At 36.0% G+C, this 12,015-nt stretch overlaps 1 protein-coding gene across 3 annotated transcripts in view; it reads left to right on the top strand.

The window, feature by feature from the left end:
• The window catches only part of NFKB1 (nuclear factor kappa B subunit 1), a 137,549-nt gene that overhangs the window by 85,331 nt on the left and 40,203 nt on the right, over positions 1-12,015 (top strand). For all 3 annotated transcript variants that reach the window (XM_049885602.1, XM_049885601.1, XM_049885600.1), the window contains 4 exons: positions 5,681-5,844; positions 8,011-8,169; positions 9,527-9,631; positions 11,387-11,478. In XM_049885602.1, the coding sequence (XP_049741559.1) occupies positions 5,681-5,844; positions 8,011-8,169; positions 9,527-9,631; positions 11,387-11,478 (520 nt within the window). The remainder of the gene's footprint in view (positions 1-5,680; positions 5,845-8,010; positions 8,170-9,526; positions 9,632-11,386; positions 11,479-12,015) is intronic.

Below are 12,015 nucleotides of genomic sequence, written 5' to 3'. Positions count from 1 at the left end.
TGGGTCCCATAAGGTTTTTCTTAAAAATATGTAAACGAAGGGAAAGCAGCTCTCCTTTTGTTTATTTCCCCCTAATTAATGGTTTTAATGGGTGAATGAGCCTCACAGTGCCTCCTCTTCTTCTACTTCCTCCTTTCCCTCCTCCTGGCTTCATTGACCTGCCCAGCAGCCTTGCAGCCTTTCACTCCATGGCACTGGCAGGGAGGCTGGCCTGCACATGATCAGGAAAAGGCTGCACCAACAAGGCAGTGGCAGCCAGTGCAGGTACATGATATGGCGTTTTCACAATGTCCAGATCGCATAATGTCTTATTTCACAGAACATAATATGGCTAATTGGAGCCCTGGTAGTGCAGTGGTTAAGAGCTTGGCTGCTATCAAAAAGGTCAGCAGTTCAAATCCGCCAGCCACTCCTTGGAAATCCTACGGGGCGGTTCTACTCTATCCTGTAGGGTTGCTGTGAGTCAGAATCAACTCGATGGCAATGGGTTTGTTTTTTTTTGTTTATCATGGATGTTAAGTGACACGTACCTGTATTAACATTTATGATACTCAATTTTATCTGTTGCATGATTAATAATAATAATGTATGCTCATTTTCTTTTCCATTTTATTATAGAAATTATAAAACATATATGAAAGTAGAAAGAATTGCACAATGAATCTTCATTGTATCCATCATCTAGCTTCAACAGTTATTAAATATCCTACCTCAATTTAAACATACTCTCACATAAATAGCTGTCCGTTACTGATTTCTAATTTAATTCCAGTATGGTAAAAGAACACTTTGTAACTCTTGAGTCATTTTAAATTTATTGAGACTTGTTTTGTGGTCAGAATATGGTCTATCTTGGTAAATGTAAATGTTCCTTGAGGTAAGAATGTTTGTCCTGCTTTTGCTGAGCAGAATGTTGGATAAATGTCAATTAAGTCAAATTGTTCTTAAGTGTTGTTCACATCTTCTGTATTCTGACCAATTTTCTGTCTACTTGTTCTATCAATTAAGAGAGGAATGTTGAAATCTCCTGTATTTGTAGATTTGTGTGTTTCTCATTTCAGTTCTGTAATATTTTGCTTCACTTATTGTGAAGTTCTTTTATTATGTGCATAAAGATTTAAGTTTTTATGTGCTCTTAAGGAATTAATCCTTTTATCATTATGAAGTGACCCTCTTTATTCCTGGTAATATTCTAACTCTGAAATTTACTTTGATACTAGTGTAGCTACTTCCTCTTTTTTGATTAGTGTTAGCATGGAATGTCTTTTTCCATCCTTTTGGTATTAACCTATCTGTGTCTTTATATAAAGTAAATACTTTATACACTGCTTAAACTGAGTATTGTTTTTTATTGAATCTGGCAGTCAGCCTTTTAATTGGGGTATTTAGACCATTTATATTTAATGTGATTATTGTTATGGCTATGTTTAAATCCACCATTGTGCTGTATGTTTTCTATTTGTCATATCTGTTTTTTGTTCCCTTTTTCTGCCTTTTGGATTAATTATTTGTTATGTTTCCATTTTATCTTTATTGATTTATTAGCTACACCTCTTTGTATTTTTTAGGTTTTTTTTTTAGGGTTTGTACTATACATCTTTAACTTATCATTTATATCAAATAATATTATATTACCTTCAAGTAATATTATACTTCTTCATTTATAATATGTGAAATTTAGAACAGTATACTTTTATTTTCTCTCTCCTGGTCTTTGTGCTATTGTTTTCATATATTTTGTGCCTATACATATATTATAAATCCCACAATACATTGTTTTTTTTAATTTTTGCTTTAGTTATCTTTTAAATTTATTTTATTTTAGAATAGTAAAAAAAAAAAAAAGTAAGTAAGAGACAGTATTTTATATTGACCTACATATTTACCATTTCCAGTGCTCTTCATTCTGTTTCATGGGTCAGGATCTCTTACCTGGCATCATTTTCTTCTGCCTAAAGCACTTCTTGAATTTTTCTTGCACTGTGGTCTGATGCAGATAGATTCTTTCAGTTGTTGTATGTTTGTAAGAGTCTTTGTTTATATTTCAAGAGTGTAGAATTCTAGGTTGACAGTGCTTTTCTTTCAGTTGCTAAAGGAGTTGCACCACTATCTTCTGGCTTGTCTTGTTTCTAACAACAGGTCTCCTGTTATTATTTTAGTTCCTGTGTACAAAATGTCCTTTTTTTCCTCTAGCATCTTTTCACATTTTCTCTTTATCACTATTTTTAAGCAATTTTATTATTACTTTAGCATAGTTTTCTTCATGTTTTTTATGCTTGGACTTCATTGGGATTCTTGAGTCTCTGGGTTTATAGTTTTTATTAAATTAGGAAACTTTGCACCATTATTTCTTTAAGTATTTTTTATATCTTCTTCTGGAACCCCAATTAAACATACATTTGGCCTTTTGAAGTTGTTCCTCAGCTCACTGCTGATCTTGTTTTTCTCACCTTTTTCTTTCTATTTCCTTTGAGATAGTTTCTATTATTATGTCTTCAAGTTCACTAATTTTTTTCTGTAGCCTCTGATATGTTCTTAATCCTATCTAGTGTATTTTTCTTCTGAGACATTGCAGTTTTCACCTTTGGAAGATTATTTGGGATCTTTTATGTGTCTTCTTTGTCTCCCCTTAACATACTAACACTTTCTACCTTCTTGAAAGTACGGAATAGATTATAATAGCTATTTTAATGTACATGCCCACAATTCTGCCTTCTGTTTCATTTCTGGATTTTTTTCTATTGATTGATTTTTATCCTCATTATGAGTTGCATTTTCTTCTTTGTATTCCTGAAAATTTTTGATTGGGTGGAAGACATTTTGGATTTCTGAATGTTGGATATTTTTATACCTTTCCATATTTTTTCAAATTGGATGTTTGATCCTTTCTAGACTTGCTTTTAAACTTTGTTAGGGAGACCAGAGCAAACTTTGGTCTAGGGCTAATTTATTAAGTTATTAAGGCAATACCTTTTTGATTATTCAACCTGATGGTCCTTGTGTTACAGAGTTTCTCCAGTCTGCAGTTGGGAACATGAACTATTCCAGCCCTGCGTGTGCTTCAAAAGTTGTTGTCTGCTTCTTTCTAGCGGTTCTTTTCTCAGCCTTGATTAGCTTCCTCGCACATGTGCTCTGATTAGTACTCAGATAAAGACTTGAGGTGGAGCTCCCTATAGATCTCTGAGTGCTCTCTCTGGTACAGTTCTTTTCCTCTCTGGTGCCCTTTCTGTGAATTGTAGCCTCCTTGGCCTCCTCAGATTTTTTAACTTTGTCTCAGAGATCACCAGGCTCTGTTTGGGTTTCCCCTTCCTTTACTGCAGCCTGGAAACTTTCCCCAGGTATTAAGCCAGAACAAATGTAGGACTTGCTTTATTTGTTTCCCTTTTCTTCAAGATCTCTGTCCTGTGCTTCTTGTTGTCCAGAGTCTGAAAACTGTTCTTAAATATGTTTTCTCATTTTTTTTAGTTATTTATATTGAGGGATTTAATCTGATCTATGTTACTGTATCATTATCTGAAGTACCCAGTACCTAGAGATAGAAGACTGAATTCCATATTTTTTCATTTATTACCAGAGTAAATTCTTAATTGTACTTATACAAAGATGATGCCCTTCTCACAAGGATTAAATTAGATTATATACATGAAAAGCACTTTATATATCTAAGTGTAAAGTGCTACACAAATGTTTGTTAGTGTCATTACCTAGGAGATAACCTCATTTTTCTATAATTGTTGATGTTCTGTATAGGTTTAAAGCCTAAAAGGCCGAAAGATGGAGGTGTTACTTCTGAAAAAGCTGCCTGTTCTTAAATGAATATCAGAATGTCATGTTGCATATTTTTCTGTGCTGTTGTTGTTCATTCACTCATTCATTTATTCAGAGACATTTACTAGACATCTATATCTCAGATACATTCTAGGCAGCTGGAGATCTCTCCCCTTAAGGAGCTTATATTCTAGTGATATATTTGCCTCACTGTATATCTGCTTTTTTCTATCTCTGTCTGGATGCATATCTCATTCTTTCCCTGGGCCTCTGTGTGAGTGCTTATCCCATTCTGCTTTCACCTCTTATATTTTCTTCCCCTAGTTTGTCTCATCTTCTCACGTTATCATATTCTTTGTTGCAGTCGGTCCAGTCCTGTCATAATATTCTTTCTTTCCTCGGTTAATCTCTTTTTGTTTTCATCCTTAGTAAAAGCCAGAGTAAAATAAACAAAGCTTTAAAAGATCTGAGCCCCCACTTACCTCTTTGAATTCCTCACTTACTACTGACCCACTTGTTCATTTCACTCCAGCTACATTGGCCTCTTTGCCATTCTTGTCTCTTGAATATAGCAGGCATGATCCTACCTTGGGATCTTTGCACTTTGCACTTGCTGTTCCTTCTGCTTTGAATGCTTTTCCTTCATAAAACCATGTCTTTCCCCTCACATCCTTCAAGTCTTTGTTGAATTGTCATCTTTCCTGTGAGGCTCTTCCTGACCACTCCCTATTGTAAAGTGTGTTCCATTTACCCACTGCACCTCCTGTTTCCCATCCCTACCTTCCTTTTCCTGATAACATTTATTACCTTCTAATTTATAATTTGATGTTTTGTTTCTTCTCTGTTATTGTACTAGTATATAAAGTATATAAAGTCTGTGAAGGTAAAGATTCTTTGACTGCTGACAAAAGCACCCAGGATACTACCAGACATTACTAGGAGCTAAATAAATACTTTTGAATGAATGAGTCTCCTTGGTAAAGTGCTGTTTTGTTTGTTGTATTACATTTATTGAATATACTTCTTTGTTTCGTGTACCTTATTTAAAAAATGAAAGGCTGGAGCATTTTATATTTTTTCTTAAAAACCCTTTCAATGGCTTTATCTATTCAGTTTATCTTGTTTTATATTTTGTTCTTTGATCTGTATTGTAGCCTTCTCTAGATAAAAGGTTCTCCATCCCTGATTACATGTATGCCCTCAGGACTGAGTGCACGTTGAATTAGATGACAATTCCAATGGTAATAAATAATTTCAATCTTATAACCCAAGAGGAAATGGGATTCCAGGTAAACTTTGAAACACATCCACAAACCCAAGAATGATCCAAAATGCAGAAAATTCTTCTAAATATAACATTCCTCTTACTCATATACATTTGCTAGTATTTGTTATTAAAAAGTTATTCTACACAACTCCCATAGAAATTACTTAAAAATTAGTGTAGGTGAAGCTCCTTATTAAGATATATGTACATATATGCTCACAGTCCCTTAATCACAATTTTGAAATCTGATGATCTCTGAAAACCAAACGATTTTCTAAGTTTGCCACGAACTCATTTGGTAGCAAAACCCAGTTTGACTTGATGTGATACGTTACAGTCTTCATATTTCATTTGGTGAGTTTAGTTATATGTTTCACTGCAGAAATATGAATATATCTGATGATAGTGTGTGCCCCAGACCTGCAGAGAGTATTATGTAATATGCACTTTATGTCCTGTGTTGCCTTTGTAGTATCAAAAAAATTCTGAATTCTGAAATGCATGTATCTAGCCCTATGGGATTTGGACAAGACATTGAGGACCTGTGTATCCTTTTAAAATCCACTTTACTAAAATGAAGCCAGATTCTCTAGTCATCGACTTCCTAACTTTTGGTGGTGGTTGTTGCTGTTCTTTTTCCTCCAGCTTTGCAAACCTGGGTATACTTCATGTGACAAAGAAAAAAGTATTTGAGACACTGGAAGCACGAATGACAGAGGCGTGTATAAGAGGCTATAACCCTGGACTTTTAGTGCATCCTGATCTTGCCTATTTGCAAGCAGAAGGTGGAGGAGACAGGCAACTCACAGGTGAGCCTCATTTTCCCTGTCTTGCACCTTTGAGGAGCTTAGACTTTCATTTTCTCATGTGTGGACCAAGTTTTCTTCTCTATGCCTCTGGTTTCTCCATCTCCTTATCTGTATCTATCCTTTCCCTTCTAAGAAACCTTTGATGGTATCCTGTTACCTGTAGAATAAAGCCTGTAATCCCATAGGCCTCACAATCTGTCCCCAGGCACCTTTCCAGCCTCATCTCCAGTCCCAACCTGCAGCCAACCCTCCCCATCACTGTCTCTGAACACCTGGTGATAGCCATACCATTGCATGTGTCTTCCTCTACCTAAAATGCTCTTCCTCCCTTCCTTTTTCAGTCTGTCAGAACCTGATTCATCATTCAACACTTGACTCAAAGAACACCTCCCCTGTTATGCCTTTTCCCAGCTCACCTTATTATAATGAATCTTTCTTTCTTGGGGCTCTTCAGAATATTACGAACTATTCTCTCTTATCAGAAAAAAAATACTATGATTTTCTGTTTTCTTGCCTTTGCGTAATATTTTACTTCAACCCAAATCCCTAGCCTACTACCTGTCCCATTTCTGCCTTTATATTTTGCCCTTTAGTCTGGCCATTTTGCTATCGTCTCATACTCCGATGATCTAAAATCCATCATCGTTCTTCCGTGAAACATGTTCATATTCTGATACTCAGACTCAAAGTCTTCACATGATTTTGGATTCCTACCTCTCACTTGTGCTGCATCTCCAGTCAGTGGTCCAGCTAGTCTGCACTCACTCCATTTTTCAGTGTTTCAATCACAGTAGTCTTTGCTCTTGGTCACTGTCCTTCCCCATTTCTAACTCAGCCTAAAGCCTATGGCCAGATGGATCCTATGAAAGCATGCATCTCACCACTGTTCAGTGTCTCCTAATTGCCTACAGAGTAAAGTCCATATTTTGTAAACTGACAATTCAGACTGGTAAGAACTGTCCCCAGTGTCTCCAGCTGCTTCCTGCTGTGTTGCTTCACATGGAACAGAACTACCCTATAGGAGCACAGTGATTTCTCTCTTCCCTGCTTTAAACATTCTTTCCATTCTTGCTGTTCTTTCCTCCTGGAGTGCCCTTATCCATTCTCTTCATACATTCGAAATCTACTATCCCTTCAAAATTCATAGAAAATACCTCTTCTGCCTCTGGATTCACCTCTCCTTCAGATTCCCATCTAATTCATCTGTAGCTCTCTTACAGTACTTACTTGAATTATACCTTTTATAATATCGTAAGTTAAGTATGACTGTGTCAACCAGCATGAAAGCGCCACCAGGAGGGCAGGAACCAAATGGAATTAACTCTTTCTGTTACTTCAAAAATACTTTGAGTACCTACCATGTGCCATGCACTGTACTAGGCACTGTGGAGTGAACACAGCCCTGACCAACCAACCATTGCCATCGATTCTGACTCATAGAAAGACTACAGGACATAACAGAACTGCCACATAGGGTTTCAAAGGAGTGGCTGGTGGATTTGAACTGCTGACCTTTTGGTTAACAGCCAAGCTCTTTAACTACTAGGCCACCAGGGCCCTGAACACAGCCCCTGTGCTCAATAATAGAACAATTATTTTTTACATAATTTTAGAATTAATTTGTTTTTAGAATAATTTTTACATTTCTCAGTACAACTGGTGCATAGTAGGCTTATTGCATTGCATTCCATCATATCCTTCAGGCCTTTAAATCTTATTATAGGGAGAGAAGGAAGAGGGTAGCGTCTCGTAAGAGATGCCTGGCCATCTACTTCCAAAAAGTCAGCCATTGAAAACCCTTTATGGAGCCCAGTTCTACTCTGACATAATACACATGGAGTCACCATGAGTCAGAATCAACTCGGGGCAGCAGCTGGTGGTGGTGGCAGTAGGGGGATAGCAGGAGAGGAAGGAGGCTGTTAGATACCAGGAGGACAGTTTTCACCCTCAGTCAGAGAGAATGCACACCTTCTTTTGATACCTTTAATTTTAGACAGCATAAATGAGTTTGTTTTTTTTTTTTTAAACTAGCAATATAGAAAATTTCAAATGAAGGATACAGGCTTTTAAGTTTATGTTCTTTATTTGGACTTTATAAAAAACATCCTGATTTAAAATGTTCACGGCTCTTTATCCCTCCACTGGGCATGAATGGACTTTTGTTAGATCGGGAAAAGGAGATAATCCGCCAGGCTGCTCTTCATCAGACAAAAGAGATGGACCTCAGCGTGGTGCGGCTCATGTTTACAGCTTTTCTTCCGGACAGCACGGGCAGCTTCACCAGGCGCCTGGAGCCCGTGGTCTCAGATGCCATCTACGACAGCAGTGAGTGCTTAGCTTCTAACAGGAGGCAGATTGGTATAAAGTAAATAACGCTGGCTTCCAGCCATGCCCTGCTATTTACCTACTAGCTCTGAAACCTGGGGCAACTGACTTAATCTCCTTGTGCCTCAGGTTTCTTGTTTGTAAAATGGGAATACTAAAATCTATCTTAAAAGGTTGATGTCTGGATTAAATGATATATTTTATTAGGTGCTCAATAAACATAACCCCCCTTTCTCCAATGTACATTACAGTCTGTTACACGTACTACCAGATCTCTTACTCTTGAGGAACTCGTTGCTATGGGAATATATTGTTCTTGCTCTTGAAAGGAAAAAAAGTTTTAATTTCTTTTTCTTTTGAGGCTCTGAGCAGAAGTTAGAGAACCGTTATTCGTACTCATCCTCATTCCACCTACTAGTGACTTTATCAAGATAGGAACTTGAAATTAACTGAATGAGTAGCAGACATGGTATTTGGCTCCAAAATGCTATTTGTCTCTAGTTCCTGAAACCTTTTTCAAGAGTTTTGCAAGGACTTATAGCATTTGCCATGCAACTTACTTGCTTTGTATGCATGGGACTTATTGAACAGTTATTTCCAAAAAATCTACAAGTGCAGTACTTTGGTTTGTTGAAATTTTATGGAATTTAATGTAATTAGAAAACTCCAAGTACAACAACTGATTCTCTAATTTAAACAAGTTGGAGGGGAAGTGAAAGAGTTACAAAATGATGTAGACTCACATACCAAACACTCCATCACCTTAAAGTGCAGCTGTTGGAGCAAAAAAAAAAAAAGGAAGCTTTATATTTTACCACACTGTAACTTTTGCCCTCTAACTGCACAGAATCCGAATTTAGTTTGGGGAAAAGAAATACAACGTCTCCATTTTTTGTTTCTGTAGAATAAAATTAATAAGTAGTTTAACATAATTGAACTTTTCCTAGATTTTTAGGACTCTTGTCAATGGTATGGCAGTATCACAGAAATAAACTTGGTTTCCTCACCTTATTGAAATTCCAGAAATCCATTGGCTTGGTTCCTCCCGAAACATCAGAAAAGCTCTTTCTCTTTCTCTGTTAATCTCTCCTGCCATGTTAGAGGGAGAAACAAATACCTGCTCCTTTTTGTCTCATCATATTTTGGTGATAATGAATGACTTCTACCCAAGAAGCACTCTGAGGTCTTTAGAAGGCAGCCCTATTTTACTAGGATCACTGTTAAAAGTGTTGGAGGAGAAGGCATCTTAATTAAACTTCCTTTTGGTAATGTGTGTTAAGGACATGGTCTCTGATAAGGGATTGGCTTGTAAAGCTAAGGATAATCCATGACGTTGCTGTTGTTCTCCTGTGACCAGAAGCCCCCAACGCGTCCAATTTGAAAATTGTAAGAATGGACAGGACAGCCGGATGTGTAACTGGAGGGGAAGAGATTTATCTTCTCTGTGACAAGGTTCAGAAAGGTAAATACATTCTCTGGTCTCAAGATGTGAAACAATTCTGGGTGTGTTTATGAGTCACTTTTTGGCAATGCCGTAGAACTGCTTTAAAACACACATACAATTCATCTCTTGTAAATTGAAATTGCCCGTGTTGTTTTTGTTAAACCCAACTAATGTATCTGAAGGTTTTCAACAAAAATAAAGAGAAATAAGAAAATAGTAATAACTGTAATTGGTGAAGTTTCATTATTTTTATATTTTAAACTTTGGTTTCTGAAGTTGGTTAAACTAAACTGAGTGGTAGCCAATACTGAGAGAGCTTCTCTAAACACTTTCTGTATGACTCGATGATATCAACTAAGAAATAGAAAGACAGTCGGAAGGAAATACACGAAGACTGATAAATCAGCAAAAGCAGGAGAGTGTATGTTATTTTCTCAGGCTTCACACATTTTTAACATAAAGTGGTAGGTGGAAAATATAGTATAATAAAGATTTATTCATTACAAGGTAAGCATTTTCAGAGTAAGCAAATGCATAATTTGAAATATAGTCCATAAATAAAAGAATAATGTCTTTAAAGAAATATATTCTCATTTAAAACTGTGTTCCAAAGTATAAGGCCAGAAAAAATGGGATCAGATTTTAAAGTATAGTCTTTATCCAAAAAACTTTACACTTTCTCTGTATAAAATGTTATAAGCCTTTTTACCTGTTCCATCCAAATAATATTTATTTCTGGCTTTGCTGGTGTACATACTATGAATAAACAATCTGAGAGCCTTTATTTGCAAACGTGATTGTTAATCATCGTCATTGCATTGATGTGGCATAGTAAGAGAAGTCTTGCACTTGGTCTAAAGAATTCTGAATAACTACGTCCAAAAAAAAATAGTCCAAAAGAATGTACATGAGATAGTGGGGTATTTAATCCAACCCTAGTGTTTTTTGGAGTATTTCTAAAATTCTATTTAAACAGAAACATGATTTTCATAAGTCCTTCTTATGAATGGAAAGTGAAGCCAGGGAGATGCTAACCTGAGTTACACTGTCATATTTCTACAGAAATATGACAAAAGAGTGAAATTTTGGTATTCTAATCTAATCTGATCATCATAATATTTTGAACAATTAATGTACACTAATAACGTATTTAGAACCTGGACCCTGGAACTATACTGTCTGGGTTCAAATCCCATCTCCTTCATTTACTAGCTGTTCAGCCATGGATAAGCTACTTAATATCTATGAATCTCAGTATCCTTTTTTGTAAAATGAAGATAATAATAGTACATTTACCTCGTAGAGTTGTTGTGAGGATTAAGTCAGTTAATATATACTTACAAAGCACTTAGAACAGTGCCTCAGTAAACATTTTATGAGTTAACTATTACTTCATAAATCTATCTTGAGTTGAGCTACCTTTTGAAATACTAATATTCCTCACCATCCTTCATGTTTCTCAGGAGTGAATTGACTTAGGGATGGAGAAGTAAGAAGGTCAGAGACTGATTAAGAGAAAACTCAGATTGAATAGGTAAATCTAGTGTTCTGCCCTTGTAAATGAAACTTGGGGCCCATTACTGTTTTAACTAATTTTAAAGATTTGTGATTTATGGAAATTTTCAGTGATGTGAAAAACTTCTATTTTTCCTATTTTTTAAAAAGTTTAAGTAAATAGTAGGTAGAATCTTGAATCAGCTTTATTTTCAGCGTGTTTATAAATATTATTATTATACTATGCGAAATTACATGCTTGAATGTGACTCTTTGCAGATGACATACAGATTCGATTTTATGAAGAGGAGGAAAATGGTGGAGTCTGGGAAGGATTTGGAGATTTTTCCCCCACAGATGTTCATAGGCAGGTAAGTGGATGATGATGATGATTTTATATTTTCTGTCTTGTTCAAACTCATTATTAGTTTCCATATATGAAGTAAGAAAAATTAAAAATAAATTTAACTTTCAGGAATAAGTACTTTTTAAAACTATTGTAGGTCTTCCAGAAAAGCCATTACCTGTCACAGAGTTATAGGCAAGGCTCTGTCAGCATTGGTTCTGAGACTTAGGCAAGAAATTCCATTTGGGTATCTGATCCTCTAACCCATAATACAGTAGCCTTCAGGTCCTCTACTAAAATGTTTTAAGTGTTCCGCCAATGTAATTATGGTGATAGCACCTAACAACAATAGCAACCTGTTTAAAAGGGTATTCTAATGAAAAAGGTTGAGAAGTGGAATCTTCTAGTTGAGACTAATGCCATCCTGGTAAGTCAAGATTCCCCGGTCATAACTGAGCATATGAATAAGATATGAAAATGTTTCATCCCCACTTAATGATTACTGTGATTCCTTTTTAAGGGTGATTGAGGAATATTATCATCACAGAAAAAATTGAAAATT

Source organism: Elephas maximus, chromosome 5 (assembly GCF_024166365.1).
Source record: "Elephas maximus indicus isolate mEleMax1 chromosome 5, mEleMax1 primary haplotype, whole genome shotgun sequence".
Taxonomy (NCBI): Eukaryota; Metazoa; Chordata; class Mammalia; order Proboscidea; family Elephantidae; genus Elephas; species Elephas maximus.
This window is presented reverse-complemented; position numbering and strand designations above follow the sequence as displayed.